The sequence below is a fragment of the Sceloporus occidentalis genome, unplaced genomic scaffold, assembly GCF_023333645.1.
Source record: "Sceloporus occidentalis isolate IW3139 unplaced genomic scaffold, rSceOcc1.0.p SCAF_11, whole genome shotgun sequence".
NCBI classification, from domain to species: Eukaryota; Metazoa; Chordata; class Lepidosauria; order Squamata; family Phrynosomatidae; genus Sceloporus; species Sceloporus occidentalis.
In genome coordinates this window covers 20,791,388-20,814,525 of record NW_028316991.1, presented here as the reverse complement: position 1 = coordinate 20,814,525, position 23,138 = coordinate 20,791,388, and the positions used below count along the sequence as shown (strand labels likewise).

Here is a 23,138-nt window from a genome sequence, read left to right as displayed (position 1 = left end):
GTACAGTGCGGGTACAGGGCCGGTACAGTGCGGGTACAGGGCCGGTACAGTGCGGGTACAGGGCCGGTACAGTGCGGGTACAGGGCCGGTACAGTGCGGGTACAGGGCCGGCGCAGGGCTTCTGCAGTGCGTATGTGAGCTGAGAGGGAATGAGATGCTCGGGAACGCGCTTCCCCGAGCTCTCACCTCTAGCTGGGCGCGCGCGTGCGGCGCTTGGCCCCTGTGTGCCGCGGTGCGCGCCCCCGGTGTGTTGGTTCCCGCGGTGCGCGCTCCCGGTCAGGCAGGCGGCAGACCCTGAGGACGCCATCGCCGGGACTCCCAGCAGACAGCGGCGGCTCTTCGCACTCACACAGCCCGGGGCGGCCTCTCCTCTCACACGCACGGAACCCGGGGCGCCGCCTGCTCGGTTGGGGATGGTCCGGCTCCCGGAGGGCATGAGGCAGGCAGCGGGTTAAAGAGGATCATATACTCAGCGCTGTACCGGCTATACGGAGCGGGAGGAGGCGGCGGACACTGACTGCGAGGGAGCAGCAGCCACTGACATGTATGTCACCCTCTGCCTGACATGTGTGTGATACTGACTGGCATGTGTGTGTCCTACATGTGTGTGACTGACGTGTGTGTCTCACAGTACATATCATGCAGCATAAGGGTACCGTGCATATGATAAACATGTATGTGTCACATGTTATGTGTGCAGCATCAGTCTGAATATCGTGTGTGGCCTTAAACCCCATGTGATTACTTTACACGCATGTTACACGTGTCTGGTCATTTGCATTTTGTCTGTCTGACATGTATACATGCTATGCGGCTATTTCTAATGTTTTTTGCATGCATGTAACATGTGTTTGATATGTGTGAGTAATGTGATATCCGCTTTCTCTGTATGTTTAAAATGTTTGCCATCCAGCTGTCACGGGTTCTGTCTGCATCATGTACTTGGATGTGTTCTACTGTGACACGGGTTCATCATGTATGTCTGTATGCGTGTTATATTTTCAGTAGCACACATACATAAGATACCCGTCAGGATGTGATGTATAGGCGTGCGTTGGAACATGTGTGCTTTTGCTACTACACTGATACATACCATTGTCCTGTGTATGACCTCTGTATGTAGATGTACGTGTGAATAGGCGTGTGTATGTGCCATAAGGGCATTCCAGGAATGCGGATACATTAGCCATGTGTATATGCCAACAGTGCAGCTACACGCGTGTTGGCACGTAGTGGTATGTGTGTATAATTACGGAGTGCTTGTAGATGTACTTATCGCTGTACAGTATGATACAGGGGAGGAATAATTAGTGCTGTGTTGTGGTCTACATGTTGGGTACGGTGGGTATGAATACATTAGGAGAGGAGCTCCCTGACCCGCAGAGCTTACAGTCTAAGTAGTAGTAGAGTACGGGTGGGGATACAATCAGGGGTGGCAGTAAGTGCAGAAATACCCCCTCTGGGGCAGGTTAACGGCTGGCATTGGAAATACATTTATTATGTGTTCACGTTGGCGGAGAGACCAGCACATAGAGACACGTGTGTACATATGTGCGCATATTACATTACATTAAATGTTTATAGCGCCTGCAGATTCTGTGGCGCTGTTGTACGTACACATGCATGCAGGTTTGTGCATATCCATGCACATATATACATACATATCACCATTTACATTAGCTATGCGTGTGTACGCAGCGGGGTGCCTGTCACGTGGCGGCTCGTATGTTGCATGTGCGGCGGCCTGTGTCTTTGGAGTTTCGGTTGTCCCGTTACCTTCTGGCGTGTCTATCGGCACGCTGCCATGTATGCGCGTGACATGTAGATGAGGCACACATGGTTGTGCTTAGCTGGCCGGGTCTGGGATTCATTTGGATCCTCGCGTTACGCAAACTTTCATAAGCATGTCGGCACGGGACTCCGGCATCATACGTGTGGGCCCCGCACACGGGAAGCGGCTCACGTCACCTTTATCTCTTTGTACTAAAAGACCGTCCGTCGCATTAAGGGCGCTCGGCAGCCGTTAACCCCACGCGTGCCGGGCTGCATACCCCTATTCTCCCTCCCGCATCCGTGTGTCTGGATATGGAATCCCGTGGATTGCTACACGTATGAGTGTGATAGATATGTGTAATACGTGAGCGTGTGGCGCCGCGGTGGAATGTTCATGTGTCAGTTTGTTACATGGGGAGATGGCGGAATCTTTTCATCTTTTCTTTGTCTTTTAAGCTGATTTTGTCTGCGGATCGAACAATAAAATGTAATAAAGAGATCTGAGTGCTGTCGGCTGATTTTTCCTCCCCAGCAACTGGTCATGTGTGGCCGGTGTGCTCGTGGCGTGTTGTTGCTCTCTCCTCCCATGTCCGTCTTGTGCGATGCATTGTTGAGTTCTTGTTGTCCCCGTCTCTCCCTCGCTCCCCGCCCCCCCCCCGCCGCTCCTCGTTTCACATGCCCGTGTTTTTTTCTCCCCATGGCCAGGATGCCGGATCAGATCACCGTGTCGGAGTTTATTTCCGAGACCACCGAGGACTATAATTCCCCGACGACGTCCAGCTTCACCACCAGGCTGCAGAGCTGCCGGAACTCGGTCACCGTGCTGGAGGAGGTATGTGCCCCCCCCCGGGGGAAGCGTGTGCGTGTGAACTCCGTGTGCTGTAACACGGATGCTAACGTGAAGCCTCATTGTATTGGTAAATCTGTGGTCGGACAGCAGCCCCTTAGGTGTTCTTCCCCCGCGAGGGTCTCTCGCGTCACAGAGGATGATGGGAATAGATGTCTGATAGCTGCTTGAGGACAGGTGTCCCGGCTTTTTTTCTTGATCTATTGTGTCGTCACGGCGTCGGCGTGTATTTATCATCTTTGTATGTTGAGGCAGCAGGGGATCGGTGCCCTGTGTGTGGATACTCTGCATGGATATGGTGATAAACGTGGCGTGTAGAGCCGGCCCGTGGTTCACACGGGGGATACATTGGGGGTTTAACAGAGAACAGAAGAAACGTTCCGAGAGTCGTCATCTGACACTAGAGAGTCAGAGGCTTAGATGTAACAGAAGGAAGTTTTACTTTACTGAGAGGGGGGTAGACAAGTGGAATGGCCTCCCAGCAGAAGTGGTAGAGGGTAATACAGCGAGGGGATTTAAACATGCATGGGATAGACATACGGCTCCCGAATCTAAGACGAGACCAACGACTGATGAATCTTGATGCCATGAATTGGTTTGGTGTGATAGATTTACGCTTGTGCACACGCACACGTCAGCCCTCGTGTGATCAGCAGCCCGCTACATCTCCCCCTGGTCACAAACTAGTTAAAATAAAGCCCACGATGAGAAATTTCCCGTGTAACCGGTAGCGATCCGTGTCGTGCCAGTAACCGGCGTCGGCGCAGAGACCGGCGACTCGTTACCGCGTGTAACGTGTTTATCTGCAAGGTTGTGTTATAGATTGGGGGGGACACTTTCATGTTTGCGGGGACTGCGGGGTTCGTGGCGTGTGCTGCGAGACGGCGTTCGGTTTATATTCCCGGATGTGTACGGAGAGATGCCGGCGACCAGGACTATCTAACGAGAGCGCCTCCGATCTGTAAGAACACAGGCGTGTAGCTGGTTGAGCCGCGCGCGTTCGCCCTCTTTTCATGTTAAATGCATATCGCGTGCCCCCCCGTGCGTTTCACAGGAGTGATGGGAGGGCCATTGGAACACATAACACATAATTCACATGATGGCTGAGTGTTACCCCATCATTCAAAAGTTTGGGGTCTTTTAGACAATTCCTTGTTTTTTAAGGAAAAGCTAATTTTGTCCATTAAAATAACATGAAATGGATCAGAAATCCAGCGCAGACGGGGTTAATGCTGTAAATGACTATTGTAGCTGGAAACGGCTGATTTTTAATGGAATCTCTTCATAGGCGTACAGAGGCCCTTTATCACTCCCATCACTCCTGTGTTCCAATGGCCCTTTATCACTCCCATCACTCCTGTGTTCCAATGGCCCTTTATCACTCCCATCACTCCTGTGTTCCAATAGCCCTTTATCATTCCCATCACTCCTTTATCACTCCCATCACTCCTGTGTTCCAATGGCCCTTTATCACTCCCATCACTCCTGTGTTCCAATAGCCCTTTATCATTCCCATCACTCCTTTATCACTCCCATCACTCCTGTGTTCCAATGGCCCTTTATCACTCCCATCACTCCTGTGTTCCAACGGCCCTTTATCACTCCCATCACTCCTGTATCACTCCCATCACTCCTGTGTTCCGATGGCACGTTGTGTTCGCTGATCCAGTTTTAAGTTGAAAAGGCTAATTGATTGTTAGAAACCTTTTTTTGTAATTTCCTTGGTTTCTATGAAAACAGCCGAGTGACCCCAATCTTATAATAAAAAATACATATTACCGTATCCCTGACTGCTTTAAAGGATCAGTAATGATGCTGATTCGGTGCTCATCGTGGGACTGTTTGGATAAACTGTCCCTTTAATTCTGTCACGTAACCCCTTCGTGGCTCCCTGCACAGAACGTCTGCCTCCTAAACTCCCCCCGTTTTCTGCACGAATGAAGTTTCGGGTAACCGCCCGGCGTTCAGAGACTGAGTGGGGTCTCTCGCCCCGCGCTGATTAATGTTATTGTGCGGCCGGCTCCGTAGCGCTCTGCGTAGCACAGGGTGACTCGTGTGACTTATGCGCGTGAGAGCGTCGCAGATAAGCCGGATAAAGCGCGGCAGGTGAGCGGAGGGGACGGGTGCGTGTGACTGAGCGGAGGATGATGAGGATCGCAGTCAAAGGCGATCGCTCCCTGCTTTGCGCAACTGCTTTTTAACTCTTTCTGTGCTGGAGCATGAGACGCTAAGCAGGGCGACGCTGATGCGGAGATCCACGTGTACAGAGCAGAAGATTAAAGACGTGATGATGCGGAGCTGCGCATGCCGTGTGTCTGAAAACATGGCATTTGGCCCGAACTGCTCAATGTACACCGCAGCCTAACTTACCCCCCCCCAAATGGGGCAGTTGCCCCATCGCCACCCGCCCCAGGGGTCCGCGGGGCATCGGTTTACCCGTCTGCCGTGTACATTTCATGGAAGCGCTTGCTTGCAAAACGCTAAGAGAGTGACTCAGATGATTGTGCAAGCGGAGCGAGCCGCCTGCCAACCGCAGCGAGTACGACGCGACCTTTTGGTTTTCTTCCTTCTTTTTTCCGTTACAAAAACATTCAGATGTTTTGAGGTCGTTTCCCTAAAAGTGCAAGCTGTGGCCGCTGTTACCATGATGGCTAAAAACCCCAAAAACCTTTTATTATGGCCTTCGGAGAGTTCCCTGTGACCCGGAGGGGTTGGATACATTTTTCTACAATGTTTTATTTTTTTAAGCATAAATTCTGTAACTATTAATTATTTGTACGGGAGGAAGCCTGGCCATTCCGGTGCGTGGCCCGTGCCACGCTTATCATTCCTGTACACCCCGGCCAAGAAAAACAGCCGGCGGCCCTCTGACGGACGCCCCCCTCTGGCTCGGCTCCCACCAGAGACGGGCTGAATGTAGTCCGGCGAGCGGATGTGACGGGCAGAGACCGTCGGGGGATGTCCCTTCCGAGGAGCGGCTTATCTGTGGCTCCCATATATTTTCTTTAATACAGTTGTTTTTGCCCGTTCAGTTAGTGGCTGCCAAAGGGTTAATACGCCGCGCTGTAGTGTGAGGTAGGGGGCAGTGTTAGTGAATGGAGACTCCTATGGCATCTCTGTCAGGCCTTTGTGATCCCGCTGGCGACGTGAAGCTTCAGATATTAACCCTAAAGTACGTCGCCGATATCGAAGCCGGGATTTTGGTGATGTAACAGCGAGAAACGCAATTATTAAATAAATCAATCTCTGTGACGCGGCTTATCTGCCCGTAGACTCTGAGATTGGGGGGGGGGGGGGCCTTGAAATCAGGTGTAAACCGTGAAAATTCACCAGTAGTGATGATCCCTAGTGAGCGTGGCTTTTGTGGATGCACGGAATGGATGCTGCTGGTGTGTAATTCTGTAACGGCGGGCGGGGGAGGGGAGATACCCGGTAAAAGGGCAGATGAGGCTATTGATTTATGAAACATGCAGCGTGCTGGCCGTAGATCTTTGTGAGCGTCCGTGGAAGAGATTTGTCCCGTATGCCGCCGGCTGCCGATGTTCGACCCGGCGCTGAGTTAGCATTTTCCGGATTTTATTAACTCGTGACATTGTCTACGTGGAGCGGCTTCATTCACCCGCCTGCTCCCTACAGCGCCACGGTAACGGGGCGGAGTCACTGATTCGCCGCCGTCTGCGGTTTTATTTAGGGGCGTGCATTGATTTGCCCGTTAATAGCGCCGTGTTTACGGAACGTGGCGGTGTTTGGAATAGGATCCCGAATGTGTAAACAGAGCAGATGGAATCCGTCGCACGCTCCGGGGGCTCGAAGTGCGCGGGTCGCGTTACAATACATTGTATCGAAGCTTTATCTTCAACACAGCAGCCAGACACTTAAAAACCAATTATTATTTAATTCTTTTTTTTACAGCAGAAAATAATGCAAAGAGTTAAAGTTCTTTCTTATACATGTTTAAGGCGGATGCGCAGGTTCATGGCAGGTCTAGGTAGATTCCAGCGTATGGAATGTATCCAATGTATGGAATGATACATACGTGTGCATGCATATATGTGCCCGCCTTGCTACGTGTTGTCTTTTTATGACTCGTATAACTGTCACAAAGGAATGTGCACTAAAGTACTGTATACAGTAAAATAAATAAGAAATAAACTCACCCGACGGACGATGCAGCCCTGCTGCTGCAGCTGCCCTCCTCTTCCACAGTCTGACTATTATAATACAATAGTCCCGGCGGCTAACGGGACGTCTCGGAGGTAACACAGAATTCTGGCCGCTTGCAAAGTCACGTCACATGCCCCGGGATTAAATGCGTCGGAACGTATAACCCCCCCCGTTATAATGTAACAACCGCGGCTTCAAAAAAAATCACAATTTTACTTTTTTATTGTTTTAAAGTCATTAAAAGAAATGTGTTTTAAAGGCCCGGCCTGCAGCCATCCTCATCACTGTGTGTGTGTGTGTGTGTCCTCATCACTGTGTGTGTGTGTCCTCATCACTGTGTGTGTGTGTGTGTCCTCATCACTGTGTGTGTGTGTCCTCATCACTGTGTGTGTGTGTGTGTCCTCATCACTGTGTGTGTGTGTGTGTCCTCATCACTGTGTGTGTGTGTGTGTGTCCTCATCACTGTGTGTGTGTGTGTGTGTGTGTCCTCATCACTGTGTGTGTGTGTGTGTGTCCTCATCACTGTGTGTGTGTGTGTGTGTGTCCTCATCACTGTGTGTGTGTGTGTGTCCTCATCACTGTGTGTGTGTGTGTGTCCTCATCACTGTGTGTGTGTGTGTGTCCTCATCACTGTGTGTGTGTGTGTGTCCTCATCACTGTGTGTGTGTGTGTGTGTCCTCATCACTGTGTGTGTGTGTGTGTGTCCTCATCACAGTGTGTGTGTGTGTGTGTCCTCATCACTGTGTGTGTGTGTGTGTGTCCTCATCACTGTGTGTGTGTGTCCTCATCACAGTGTGTGTGTGTGTGTGTCCTCATCACAGTGTGTGTATATATTAATGTATCCGTATGGAGTGAATGCCGTGTTTGGCGTGATGTAGCCCTTTAAAGACACTCCAGCCATCATATGCACTTTAATGCAGATGTCAGCCGAGTGGCCCCTTTAAGTGTACGGCCCCTCCTTGTACTTGTAATTCCATAACAGGGTTCTGTGGGATCCCCCAAATGCCCCCTGTGCCAGCATGCGCAGAAAGCGCTCCCATTGGTTTCAATGAACACATTCCTCTCGCTGATTGGCTGCGTGGGGGGATTCTGCACGGCAGACGCACTTTAATACGCATTGTTTGTGAGGCTGTGAAGGACGCCGTACCGTCCCTTTAAATGTTTAGATTTCCCCCTCACAGCCCTCTGCTCATCCTCCTGCCCCAAAAGCTTACATTACCAGGCTTATACGGGGTTAATCTCCAGTAACTGAATGCGTCGTCTCATTTGGCGCCCCGTGGTGTATCTCGTTCCGTCACCGGGCAGAGTCGTCCGCTCGCTCCTTTCTGCCGAAGCCATTTAGTTGAGCGCCGCCTGCGATTTGTCTGCGTGATAGATGTCATGTCCGCTCTGGCGGTCTCTTCTGCGGACCCCGAGCCGCGTGCCTTTAACTGGTGCTTTAGGGCTGGCTTCGCCCGTGTCGGCTGGCTGAGCCTGATGGGAGTTGGCGTTGATGGATGTTGCTGGGTCTTGTGACCCCGGGTCACGGGATGGAGTCATCAGAACAGAAAGTGCTTATTAGAAGCTTTTTTACCAAGCGGAATAACAGATTATGAAATGGAAATCTCTGCGAGCGGCAGCCGCTCCGTCACAGCGGGTCTTATGATTTCATTCAAACTCGGGGAGTGCAGCCAAAACCTCCCTTTAAAGAGGAGCGATCACCTAAACAAACCGTACCTTCATCAATAGGTCATAAAAGCCCCCCCCTGCACTCCGTAGCCGATTAGCCCTCCCATGGTTTTAAAAACTACCACTCTCACCATGCCAAGCCCGCGGCCTAACGGGAAAGGTTCACCTGTGTCTTTAGCTGCTGGTGAATGCTGCCGCTGCTTGCCATGCCCTGCTTTGCATCCCTGGGAGCGTTCGAAGTTTGTTGGCCCGCCGAGACTCTGGATTTCTTAACCCTTAAATAGCTCATTGTGAAGAGTCTGTGTAGCATCTCGCCAAATAGGTTACTCAAACGGCTCTGATACCGGCCCTCATAGAATACTTTAGCTGTCATTATATAAAGACACACTTAAGTGAGTCACCTGTGTTCAAGCAGGGCCATGTCAGCCATAACATACTGATAGGAAAAGCACCAGCTGGGAGTCTTGGATATGATCACAGCGTGGGGGGATAGAAAGGAGTCAGACTGTGTGACCGGGAGAATCTGCCCCTTCGCCCGGAGATCGGGGGCGATATTATTGAGAGAATGGATTAGCGTGTGCTGCATTAGCACAGTGATTCCAATACACGGGGGGGGGGGGGGAATAGACAGTGGGGCAGACTGGTGATGTCTGTTAAAGGAGTAGAAAGATAGCGCTCGGTAGGTTGCCGGGGGCCAGCTGGGATGAGGATGATGAGATAAAGGGGCAGCCATGCCCCCCCCCCCCCTTCCTTTTTTCGGGTATCAGTAAAATAGCGAATGTTTTATTTCAGCGTCTGATATTTCACTTCTAAACGCTCCGGCTTTCCTGCCATGTTCTCTCCTGCCGGGGTCACGATTGAAGAAAGATACCATAAATAGCGCCATCATATGCTAGAGCGATGTACAATAACCACCTTGAAAGATACCGGATGATTCCTCCCGGACCAGCGGTGTTAAACCATAGACTCCTTTTTTTTATTTTTTTGCCTGTTCTCTTAAAAACAGGAAATCTCATCGTTTCAGAGCTTGGATGAAAGTAAACGTTTTCCACGCTTGGCAACCAGGACCCCACACTGGTTTTTACATTTTTTTTTTAAACTTTTCCACTGCTTTTTACTGTTTTTTCGTTGCTTTGTGAAGATACCAAGCGCTTGGCATTCCAGCCTCCAAACCCAGTCACGTAATTACACCCAAAAATTCCGTTATTGGTCTTGGCTTTTTCTTCCGTCCTTTGTTAGAAAAGAAGTTCGCAGACAGATAGTCGTGATGTGGCAGCTCCGCGGACTCGTTAAATAAATATGGGGGGTATGTTACGCAATTTATAGGGAACATTATTATTATTATCTTCCTCCTGGGCATACAGGAATCTGCTATAAAACGAAAGAACCCTTTATATCGATGCCCTGCATTGTCCAAGCGGATATTTATCGCTTTAATCCAAATAATTATTGAATATTTTACTTGTGGATCAAACAGCACAGGGCCGTGTTATATGGATATTATCGTATGGCTTTGGCATATGGCTAGACACTGAAACCTAATTTTGACGGCAGATCAGCCCCATTCTCCCCATCTAGTCGCCCGTTTTTCTTGCTGTAAAGACCTTAATCAGTCGTTGGTCTCGTCTTAGATTAAGGAGTCTTATATGTCTGTCCCACGCACGTCAAATTCCCTTATTGTATTTAACTCTGCTTCTTCTGCTGGGAGGATGTTCAACTCATCTACCACTCAGGACATCACCTTGTTTCCCTGTACCCTGGGACGTTGGCGACTAAGCGGTGGATATGTGCTGACGCAGTGCTGAGTAAAGGCCTTAAATTGGGGTACCTGGCTATACAGGTTAATATAACAGGAGGGGAGTATTTGGTTGGAGATTTTATGGCCGCCTAGAGGAGTTGAATGGTTCTAATACAATAACACGTCTTTAGCGTGTGCAATTTTATTCCGTCGCACTATATGGCCATATATCGCTTACCCCATTCACTAAGTCCAAGTACCCCAAGCTTGGCGAGTCCTATCTACTTTTTCAGGCTATAATACTTACCAAGGAGCTGAATCAGCGGGACTGCACTGTCCTTTAACACCGAGACTCTCCTGCAATTCAAAGCCTCCTCTGGACACCATCAATGGGGCTGGTCAAATATGCCCAAAAATATCCGCTGTACCAAAACGGGGTAAGATGATAAATGATTACCCACCGAAGAACCGAGATGAGTAAATGCTCAAATTCAGCGCTACGGCATTTAATGGCGCTTTATAAAACAATAAATACTAATAACAAATTAAATTCTTTATAAAACAATTAATAATAATGAATTAAACGCTTTTTAAAACAATATAGACTAAAGATAAATGAAATGCTCTATAAAACAATCAATAATAATAAATTAAATGCTTTATAAAACAATAAATACTAATATAAAATTAAACGCCTTATAAAACAAATACTAATAATAAATTAAATGCTTTATAAAACAATAAATAATAATAAATTAAATGCTTTATAAAACAATAAATACTAATATTAAATTAAACGCCTTATAAAAAAAATACTAATAATACATTAAATGCTTTATAAAACAATAAATAATAAATTAAACAGAATCAATAATGATATTAAATGAACAGGTACAAGATAAGCCTCAATTTCTAATTAAAAGAAGCAGAAATCTCTTCCTTTATAAAGACGTCTCGCCCTCCGGCCGTCGTCGTCTGTGGGTTTCTCGTTGGAACCGATGGGGTTTGCTGTGGAATGGATCCGCGTTCCGGAGTCAGAGTTATTTGCGTCTGGCGTTGGAGGTTATTATTGATAAGCGAGGGGATGCGCATGCATCGAACGGCCCCGCTGTTTGAGGACGTAATCTAAAGTAAACATTTACCCAGCAAAACGACGAGGATTAGAGAGCTAATTGGGTTTATTGGCTTGTGAGGTTCATGTGATAAGAGGGGGCCGCGCGGACGCCATATAGTGACTGTAGAGCATGGCTTGGCAGGGTTATCCTCCACGAACTCCCTGCACGACTCGGCCTTTTATCACGGAAGAGGTCGCTGCGTGTCCTTCCCGTGTCCAGCGTGTGATCCGTGAGCTTTAAATCTACATCCAGCGGTTACTGGGAAGCTGCAGTATTGCTGGTCAGATTTTGGAACCCGTCGGGGTTATCGTTCCCACGTTTTCTGGTCAGCGACCGTGATATGAGTTCGGTCTTCAGCCGTAAGAATTGAGATTTTATTTCAAATGTCGTTTTTTTGCTTTTGTGTTTAGCACTCTCCCTCTCACCTTCTCTGAAATGAAAACACAGAATAGGCAGATCACACTCTATTCGCACAAACACACGCGGGCGCACAAACACACGCGGGCGCACAAACACACGCGGGCGCACAAACACACGCGGGCGCACAAACACACGCGGGCGCACAAACACACGCGGGCGCACAAACACACGCGGGCGCACGCACAACATTCTCATCCACACAGAAGGACCGGACCAAAAAAAACTATTTGAAAGAATTTAAAAAACCCCACCCAAAGTAAAAGAAAAATCTATCAAAAACACAATACATTAAAAATAATGGATAATAAGACCCCGAGGTCATAACCCCCGAAACCAAGTGCCTGCTGTGAGTGCGCTCGGAGGTCTGCATGGCTCGCCAGAACACGTCTCCCGCATGCGAAATAGCAGGGAGGTGGGGGATGGGCAGAAGCCCCCCATGCATTTGTGAAAGGAGCACTACTAAAATGTAAAGGACCACCCGGCTATCGTATGCGTTAACGTTTATAGGATGGGGGAAGCGTCCCTTTAAACACAGTAAGGAACGCCGTCTCCATACATGCTCCCGGTGCTTATGCTTTCCGGATATTAGTGTGTTGATCCTTGACGTGTATATCTCGTGTCTTCTCTAAGCCGTGTGCCTCGCACATGATGGTGAATTACAACTCCCATTGTGTTCGGTCAGCCAGAAGCAGGGTCGTTGACAAAGCCTTTCGGCTGAAATTCCCGGCTCTCTTTATTGCCGCGGCTCTCTGGCCTGGGAACAAATTACCAGACAATGCCCCCTGTTACAGCAAGAGCGGGGGGCGGCAGGAGAAGCGCCCGCTAAACGGTATTCAGAAAACAAGAGGACTGATTGGCCCATCCAATCTGCCAGTCACCCCTGCTGTTATGTTACCTATAAGGGTCATGGGAGTTATAGGTCTTTAAAAAACCCTCAAACTTTATCCCACCGTGTTTAATTGTTCTCTACCATCGCTGGGAGGCTGTTCCACTCACCTACTGCTCTCTGTGAAGTAAAACGTCCTAGCGTTACACAGCCCTATAGTCTTAGACTATGAGTGTACAGAATACTTCCCTTCCAGGCTGTGGGGTCCGGGGCAAGAAGAGTTTAGCAGGGGTCCTTTGGAATGGAACGAGTGTGGCTCCCACCCTCCCTTACGCTGGTGGTCTCTGCGAGTCTGAGTGACGCAGCGTGTTGGGATAAGACATGAATTCACATTATTATTAGTATTTGATTTATATAGCACCGTCATATTCCGTAGCGCTGTACAAACAATGGGTAAACAATAAGTAGAGCATCACATAACAATGTAACTTCCCGTTAGTGATTTTGGTGGAGTCTTATGGATGGAAACCAACTAGTTTAGGGGTTAAATTCAAGGCAGAGGCGGCTCTTAAATCGAATCAATATATCAGGATGGCCTGCAGGGGGTTTTGGGGAACAGAAGGAACCCCCCCCAAACTCAGAAACACAGAATGGTTTCTATAGGGACTCTCCCGTCCGTGGCGTAGATCGTGGCGGAAGCAGACGTGAGAGAAGACGATGCCCAGAGACTCCTTTCTCATGGAGCGCACGGCTTGGCTTTGGGAAAGGTACGGGGCATTTTATTGGCTGTGATCGCTTTCCTGCGCAGTGATTGGCTGCGTTGGGCAGAGTGAAATAGATGGTAAGCCTTTTGCGTCCTCCCGTCACACAAGATTACTTGACGCAGTCTACTTTCTGGTTCCTGACACATAAAAAGGTCAATTAACCACGGTGAGCAACCGGTGTCTACAGCCCGGCAACACATTACGGTTCGTCAGCCGGCTTTTATCTCTGGCTGGCGACGTTTTGGTGGGAAAGAGTAAATAGCAGCTTTTTGGTGATACTGAGTAAAATAATATATGTGTCTAAAATGTAAAATGACAGATGAGCTGCGTGCCGGGCGAAGGTGTCGCATTCTGTCAGCGCCTTGGGGGGAAATGCGGCTTGCTGAATGAATGAGAATTCTTCTGCCTGTGGGAGAATGAACGGGGAAATTTCCAGAAATAGGAAACTATGAGAAGGCACTTCTACCCCGCAGTGACCTACATACATAGCAATGGCGTGTCTAACCCTTCCAGCGCCAGAGGAGCGGCCGGCTTCAATTTCTCATTACATGCATCACGTGATAGGATACATACAAAGAGACCGCGTAAAAGGGACATTCCAGCCGCTATGTGCATGTGATAGCTGCGTGATCCCTTTACATTTTTGTGGTGTCCCCGTTGCAAATGCATGGATCCCTCCCATATGTAGTTGTGCCCCCCGCTCCCGATACTTTCTGTGCAGGAGATGTGACATGCGTATATAGTGCTCCCATTGATTTACACTGAAGTGCTTCCCCGCTGCTGATTGGCTGCTTCAAGCAGGACTCAAATAAATGCTGGTGGCAGTTAAGGGTTAATACTTGCAAAATAATTTGACATTTCCGTAAAGGAGCAGTCACAGTATTTTATTCCAGGGGTCAGCGTTGTGAAAGGTTGGACCCCAATGTGTCTGTATGTGTGCATGCGCGTCAGGGCTCACCCACAGGTTCCCGTACAGCCGCGCCACGTGGACGGTCTCATCACCCACCGACCCGATATATCCCTCGGACGTCTGCGTTTTCATGTAGTGGGCCTGTATTTATCCTGCAATCGAACCTAAAAATAAAACCCTCTCCTTAGATCTCCTTCTCCCCGCGAATCATTCCGTGCGATTTCCATTCCTATGCCATACAACAGCCGTCTGCCCGCTCTCTCCTAATAACTTCCATCCCTTACAGGTGAAGATTAACAAAAGAATGCATTCATCCCTTATTCGTATATATATGTGTAAAGGGATACACACACATATAGAACACACACATAGATATCTATATATATTATATATAGAACACGCCGACATTCTTTTTATCTCCTGGGACTTGTGTTAAAAATCCCCAGACTTTCGTACCTACATTATACGAGCAAGTATGTGGACCCCTGACCATCACACCTATATGAGATTGTCGGACATCGCATTCTAAATACACAGACATTAATATGGAGTTGGTCCCCTTTGCAGATATAACGGTGTTTCTGTGGGAATTTTCCCCATTCACCCAGTAGAGCGTCTGTGAGGTCAGGCGCTGATGTTGGACGAGACGCCCGGCTCACAATCTCCATTCCAGTCCAAAGGTGTTCGATGGGGTTGAGGTCAGGGCTTTGTGCGGCCGGTCAAGTTCTTCCACCCCAAACTCTCCCAACCATGTGGAGCTTGCTTTGTGCGCCGGGGCAGTCATGCTGGAATAGAAAAGGATCTTCCCCAAACTGTTTACACAAAGCTGGAAGTGGGCAATTGTCTAAAATGTCTCTGCATCCTGTAGCATTAACATTACCCTGCACTAGAATTAAGGGGCACAAACCCTGAAAACCAGACCATTATTCCTCCTCAACTGGCTCCATGCGTTCCGGCAGGTAACGTTCTCCTGGCATCCGCCAAACCCAGATTCATCCATCAGACAGATAGTGAAGCGGGAGTCATCCCTCCACACAAACAAACATACTTAACATACATCATAATTAACACACGCATGTTAACATGCTTACACACACACGCATACTTACACACATACATACTAACACACAAGGGTCAGTGAGATACTAACACACACAGTAACATGTCAACACATTAACATACTAACATGCTTACCACCCACATACTAACACACCCACACAGACAGTAACATACTTCTTACACACATTAGATGGGAACACGCATCCTGCGGGGACTGAGCGCGGCATGGCGAGGAAGGGTTGGGCGGTGCTGATGTTTGGGGAACCCAGTCATACCAGTGGTGACAGCGATCCCTATTACCCTAGGTGCTGGGAAGGTGTTGTTGGTTGTCATGGCAACCTGGGGTTCGTTGAACCCCGACTTATGGCTCCATCCACAGGATCTGGGCGCAAGACCTCAGTTTTCCTCCCTGTTCTCTCCCTCCAGAGGTTAACCTTCACTTCCCTCCGCAATGGATGCCCAGTTTGTGCAGCTGTCTCAACCAGCAATAGCGGACTTACCCCATTACCAACACTGATACCCCGGAGAACAACCCCAGGGTTACACTCACTCTGCCCCCTCAAGTATATTAAGTCGCTGCCTGGCAGAAGGCCTGACTGCTTTTCAGCTCCTGTGTGTCCGGCTGCCGAAGAGGAGGGTCCGGGTCCCCTTGCAGCGCTGCGTGGGATCTGCATCTTAGTCTTGTAGTCAGACCTCTATTTGAGGTCTGATAAGAAGATGACCTCTAAAGACGAGGGATATTTTTCAGAGCATTTGCTCTTATATGTCAGCATATACGGTACCTTTCTCCATTCCCTTTTAAAGCGTTAACCCTCTGAGTACCGGTGCGGTGACATCGTTGCAGCATGGCCTGTAAGTGAATACAGCGTTACGTTTTTTCTTATGCAAAAAGCAGAAGTGTCATGTCGGATGTGAAGATAAATCCTGCGGTTTCTGCCCCTCTCCCCTGGGTATACCCTGTGCTGCCCCCGTGAGTTGTGGGCTCATGCAATGCAGGGGGAGAGGGCCAACCATTAAAGGGGCACTCCAGCCGTCATATACACCTAAATGCCTATGATAGCATGAAGCCCCTTTAAATGGGAAGCCCCCCGTATACGTTTGCCCCTTTCCCTATTAATCTGGGAGGCCGTTGTGTGCATGCAGTTTCTCACCCTTATATACCTTAAATAGTTCATCCTGCTTCAAAATATGGCTTTTGTGGGATTTATTTATTACATTGTGATAGATAAGTGGAACAGCCACCCAGCAGAAGTGGTAGAGAGGCTATTACGTGGGAATATACGGTAATTCATTTTTTTTCATGGTCCCTCTGCGTGTTGCACATGAGATGTTCTGCTGCTTTACATAATGATGATGAAACCGAGAAAGTCTCCGAGTTACAGGAAGCTGTCTGATGTCATGCGGAATGCGCTTTACACAGCGCCATAAAGCGAGACAGAGAAGGCATCCTCACGTTAGGATGGAAAGCTCTTCTCTCCTTATAGAGAACTGAGTCTCAAACACTGTAACTGCCTGGGCCCCTAAATCAGTCCTGGGTCATTATGGGGGCCGGTGTACCCGTTGTGTTGGTCCTTGAAGATTAAATGACTTTCCAAACTAGTCGTGTTTTAAATAGTTCCGAATGGGATTTAATTGGCTGCACGGGTTAACCTGTTAAATGCCTCCTCCTCCCAGCCGCCATAGCGCTGTGGCCCCATCGGCCTTCCAGGAGTAGCAGGCAGCAAATGTGTTTCATTCTTCCGCCGTGTGGCTGCCCCCATCCTGCGTACAGTTAACAGGCAGGAGGTGTGATTACTGCTTCCTTTTTGCTGATGTCATGAAGTAACTTCCTGTGTAACTTTATCGGGCGGTAGGTGCCATAAACACATAGAAAGCGTCTGCCCGTCATTCCTGATGTAAGGGATTCAAACCCTTATCCGTCCTTAGTCTGGGCCCATAGTGAGGATAGCTTCATGCCCGTCCCATGCATGATTAAATTCCCTCAGTGTAGTATCCTCCCCCTCTGGGAGACTGTTCCATTTATCTACTACTCTCTCAGTAAACTAGAACTTTATATTACATCTAAACCTCTGACTCTTTCCACTGTGTCGATATCCTTCTAAAGATGGGGGTCTCCAGAACTTCCTCCAATACTCTAGGTGAGATCTGACCGGAGATCTGTAAGGCGTCTATACAACCCAGCACCCTGCCATGCTTCTTCAGATGCAAAAGTGTTTGTGTACGTGAGAGTTATATGTATAGACCTATAGATTCCGTGCGTTGACGTCTTAACCCGGAGCCTTTGATGATGTCATTAAACGCGTTGTGTAACGGCCCGAGGTGAAATAATGACCGTGGATGTCTTTAATGTGCTTGGTAAGCGTGTTCCTGCTTCCCGTAGATAGGGTGTTATTTTTGGAGCGTAGATGGTGTTTTTGCGGTGGGTCGGGGAGGCCGTGCTCGCAGAAGCCACCAGGCAACAATTTCTAAATTTAACCTGATGGTTTAAAGTCATATAAAAGTCTACATAAAATCCCTCGCGGCTTTATTTAACTCCAGCTCTTATCGAGGCTCCTATTTGCTTCCGTCTCTGCCGTGCTCGTGTTTGATAGATGGTGTTTCACGCCAGACCTCTGGACGCTCTCATAAGAGCTACACCTGCGGACCCCGAGCTCCGATCTAATCATTTATGGAAGGTTACATTGGGCACTAGTTCTTCCCGGGCAGGTGCCATACTTCTTCACCTAGAAAATGTTTAACCGGGAAGAGATAACCACAGGTGAGATGTCTCTCGTTTTGCCCTGGAGGACGTTCGTTTCTTTTACCCAGACCTAGAAAACTGCGTAACATGATATATAACAATGTTGAACAAGTGGAATGGTGCGTACCTCCTGTATGAACATGCCGTTTTCTGACTACTTGGTTACGGAACCACTGATGGAACGGAAGAGTTATTTGGTTGGAGAGTTGGTCTTCATGGATTTTCCAGGAATGTTCTACTATAAGTCTAATGATTGATGGGACTTGATCATCTGTTCCTTGGCAGATCTAAAGATTAGGTAAATACAACCTCAGATGAACAGCAACACATGACATATTACACAGTGTCCTGATTTATTCAACAAAAATAAAGCCAAAATGGAGAAGCCATGTGTAAAAAACTAAGTGCACTCTTACTGCTTCCATAGGAATTAAGGTGCTGCTAACGAAATTCCCTTGATTCATAACAGTTTTGGCTGCCAATCACTGTCAGGGAAGCATTCTGATCGCATTTAGTGGGAGAGTTTTCTGCACGTGCCCATGGGGACCCGTAAGATGCAGCCCTGGATCTGGCCGGCGTGCAAATACCCGGTGGGTGAGGAAAGTGAACGAACGCACGGAGAGGATCTTAATGCAGAAAAAATATATATTTTCACGTTAATGAATAAAGTGCCTATGAGGGCTGGGTTGTCCCTTTTAATGCTTTGTGTAAATGGATCAGCATGTAGTTTAAGAGCAGCGCTTTGTTTATTGATCATTAGTTGTGTTTCTGGGCTTAAATAGAAACACTTTTTTTTTTTTTGTAGACGCAGTGGGAGGGTTTGTTGAAACAAAAAAAATATACATTCACATTGGGTGAAAATTATGTGTTTCTACAGATCTGAAAATTGCTAGTTATGTGAAGATTGCAAAGATCCCCGCGGGGCGTGAAGCCGTAGCAGTGAAAGTAATCGGGGATATTGCCGCGCTCTGCAATAATCTCCCCCAGTAATTTATGTGCTTCATTAACAAAGATAAAGGAGAAGCCATAAATATCTGCCTGTTTTCCCTTTTATATCGGGGAGAAGTAATGCCTGCCTGCTCAGCGCTGTCAGCTACTCGGGGGAATACCTCCGCAGGGACTTCTAGATGAGAATTAAAGGGACGGTTTAATGTACCGGACCGTCTCGCCAATGAAGAATGCGAATGAATGTACCTTAACGGGAGTTATTTGACCTGAATGAAGAAATGCTTACCTTTAGCGGGAAGCTGGAGCTTCAGAGCTTAGATTGGCCGCTGGAAGTCTTGGCCTGGCCAGCTCAGGTAGTGACAATACAGCACATGCGCGAGCAAATACGGTAACTATGGCAACTAACGGCATGCAGCGCCAGGACCGCCCTGTCTTATAATATACGCCGAGCGCTACATTTACCACAATTTCCGTGGTTTGCATGGAATGTTTCTTTCTGACAGCCGCTCCAAATATCGCTCTTTTTTTTTTTTTACTTGATTAAATAATTTATTATTATTATTATTATTATTATTAAGAATTGTGCTCAGCAGTGCAAAGAATGGCGCTTCTAGTTGTGAAAGTGTTAAATTCAGCATAGAATGCAGGACAGCAGCTTTAATGAGAGGATATGGGACTGCATACAGGTCAGTTGCCCGTCATCGAGAGCTGCCGCAGGGTATACGGCAACTGTACGTACTACGTATTTTGTACACATCCGGCAGAAAGCACATTTACTGCAAGCAATTGGTTTTGTGGTCTTGCGTAGGCAGATCCCAGCCCGGCTCTCTCGTTGCACCGATATGAGAAATGTCTCTGCACTTTTGGCACATCTGGCTTTAATTTCACCCCTGAACCCGCAGAGTATTTCTGTTTTAAGTTCCCTCGCCACGGAAACCTGCAGATTTTTTTTCTGTTTCTATTGAAACGCCACCCAGTAAAGAGCTTCTTGAAAAAGTACAAACAATAAACCTAAAAGTGCCGAGTCTGAGAATCCGCGGGTCGCCTGCTCCGGATCCCTGCTTCTTTCCTTTTTTGTTGTCCTCCTTGCTGCTACCGGAGCGAGTTCTGTGTCTGTTTACTGCGGTAAATAAAGCTGCAGGGTTTTCAGAATAGTTTTTGTTCTCACGAAAAGCTCTTGTTGTCCCCCCTGCGGGGGCGAAGAAACGATACATCTCGCTGCGGGGCTCGTTCCAGTTCTCCTCGGGACGGTTTAGAACATGCCTGGAGAATAAACCGCGGCTGTCGCTTGTAAGCAAACAGATTCCATAGTGTGCGCTTCTTCTGAGTGCACACAATACCCGGTACAAACGGGTGAGCGTGTGCCTACGAGCCACCGGCTGCGCTCCCTTCATTCTCTCACGTCACAGCGCTCCCTTCATTCTCTTGCGCCGCAGCGCTCCCTTCATTCTCTTGCGCCGCAGCGCTCCCTTCATTCTCTTGCGCCGCAGCGCTCCCTTCATTCTCTTGCGCCGCAGCACTCCCTTCCTTCTCTTGCGCCGCAGCACTCCCTTCCTTCTCTTGCGCCACAGCGCTCCCTTCCTTCATTCTCTCACACTGCAACGCTCTCTTTCTGGATCTCGTGCTTTGGCCCCTGTGCGCCCGTTCCGATATTCATATCGTCTGGTTATTTTCCAGCACATGAAATCTGATCCAGACGCACTGGGGGTTTATTTACTAAAAGGAGAGCTGTGTCCTCGTCCCATGACTTCACCGTTCATTAGGAATGATCCAGCCCCAGCGAACTTCTGCTGTAGGGAAAAACGCTTGGCCGGCCCTGTATAATGTATAGTTAAATCAGGGAAATTCTTCCAAGTCTCCCCTCCCAACTTATATAATATGCAGGGCCAGCTCAGCCCTTTGTTCCGGGTTGGCCCATCATATTGGAAAAATTAAGTAACTGCATTGAACCGCCAACTCTCCATTTAGTGAATACGCCCCCGGTGATTGCGCTTTATGAATAGTGGATAATGTGGATAATGCTTCTCCGCAGAGCGCTCTCACAAGTACTTTTCAAGGTCTGCGGAAGCCGACTCTCCGCACAAAGCCGCTTCCACTTCAGTTGATGTGTTTTGGCAGCCTGTCCCCGATCTCCCTTTCTCCGTGGAGCGGGATTATCTGCGGGTCCGCGGACGCTTCCTCTAGCTGCCGGGAAGCGGGCTCGGCGTTGTCAGCTTGCCGAGCTCACGTCTGCGGCCCGCACACAAGGTCACTCCGCTGCGCCGCCGATGAGGTTACGTGTTAGGATTTGCGGTTTGGACGGAGGGTGTAATTAATACATATTGTCTAGAATTACGTTTTTGAAGTATGTTAAATACACGATACCCCCGGCAAATAACGCGTATTCCGGGAGATCTTCAGAATCTCCCGCATCGGCCCTGCCCCATCCAGAGGGGGGTCTTTTAACCTCTTCTGTGCCTTAGTCTCCAGCACACAACGTTTCAGCAAGATCGGATACGCAATTATTATCTGTTTTGGAAAAATCCTTAAAGAATGGGTTATAAACGGTTGAGAAATCATCACTCGGTGCGAATAGAGAGCTCACCCGACAGGCCGTACCGGTACAAAGTCTCTACCAGCTGCAGCGTCTTACATCACCAGACACTTATCACTCCCAGCCGTATCCCTCCACGCTCTGATCATTTCTCCTGCTGTAAAGATTAAAACTCCTGTCTTAGATTCAGGAGCCAAATGCCTATCCCATGCCTGTTTAAATCCCCTCGCTGATTTAGCCTCTACCACTTCTGCTGGGAGGCTGTTCCACTTATATACCTTCCATTCCTTCTAAGCCTCTGACGTTCTGTGCGCTCGTGTTTCACTCGTGCGTAGTAACTAATACAAAGATAGATTTCTTACAGGTAATAAAAGGGGGGATACAATAAGTACCGTAGGTACAGACCTTTTTACTGGGGTGCAGTAGGTATGAATGCATTAGTAAAGGAGGTTTCTGCCCCATAGAGCTTACAATCTACGTTACATGTCACATCGTTATAAGGAAATGCTACGCAGCCCCTAATCCAGCACTCATTGGCTTGTTCCTTCGGCGTAGCGATGGGAAGGTATGTTTAGACATGCGGCGACGAGTGATTTCACTATTCTGCGGTGAGCAGAGATCTTAACGAGCGCTCTGTCTTTCTAGCAAATTGTGGGTTTAGTTTAACAAACAGATGATTATATGCGAGCGACGTACACCTGCCAACTCTCCTGAAGGAACGGGAATAAAGAGATGTCAGGCAGCCTCTGCAGCTGAACATCACAAGATATAACTGTCTCATCTTGGCAGCCTGACATTTCTCGCTGATGGCAGCTACATCACATCACACTTTATTCCGCAGAGCATGCATGCCACGCTTACAGGCCGGGCTGCCGAATGATCTTCATTCTCCACCGACATCACATCACAATTAATTCCGCCACACATGCATGCCACGCTTACACGCCGGGCTGCCGAATGATCTTCGTTCTCCACGACATCACATCACAATTCATTCCGCGACATATGCATGCCATGCTTACAGGCCAGGCTGCCGAATGATCTTCATTCTCCACCGACATCACATCACAATTCATTCCGCGACACATGCATGCCACCCTTACACGCCGGGCTGCCGAATGATCTTCATTCTCCACCACATTACATCACAATTCATTCCGCGACACATGCATGCCACGCTTACACGCCGGGCTGCCGAATGATCTTCGTTCTCCACGACATCACATCGCAATTCATTCCGCGACATATGCATGCCATGCTTACAGGCCAGGCTGCCGAATGATCTTCATTCTCCACCGACATCACATCACAATTCATTCCGCGACACATGCATGCCACCCTTACACGCCGGGCTGCCAAATGATCTTCATTCTCCACCACATTACATCACAATTCATTCCGCGACACATGCATGCCACAGTTACACGCCGGGCTGCCGAATGATCTTCGTTCTCCACGACATCACATCGCAATTCATTCCGCGACACATGCATGCCACAGTTACACGCCAGGCTGCCGAATGATCTTCGTTCTCCACTGACTTCTCTATCAAATAAAAATGTGGAATTCTTTATTTTAGACTCCAATACATATATATATATATATATATATATATGCAAACTTAACCAAATAA

General features: G+C 48.3%; 1 protein-coding gene across 5 annotated transcripts in view; it reads left to right on the top strand.

Moving 5' to 3' along the window:
• Positions 1–2,479: 2,479 nt before the first annotated feature.
• The window catches only part of LOC149305686 (arf-GAP with SH3 domain, ANK repeat and PH domain-containing protein 1-like), a 55,125-nt gene continuing 34,466 nt past the window's right edge, over positions 2,480–23,138 (top strand). For all 5 annotated transcript variants that reach the window (XM_089477610.1, XM_089477607.1, XM_089477606.1 and 2 more), the window contains exon 1: positions 2,480–2,605. In XM_089477610.1, coding sequence (XP_089333736.1) covers positions 2,480–2,605 — 126 coding nt within the window. The remainder of the gene's footprint in view (positions 2,606–23,138) is intronic.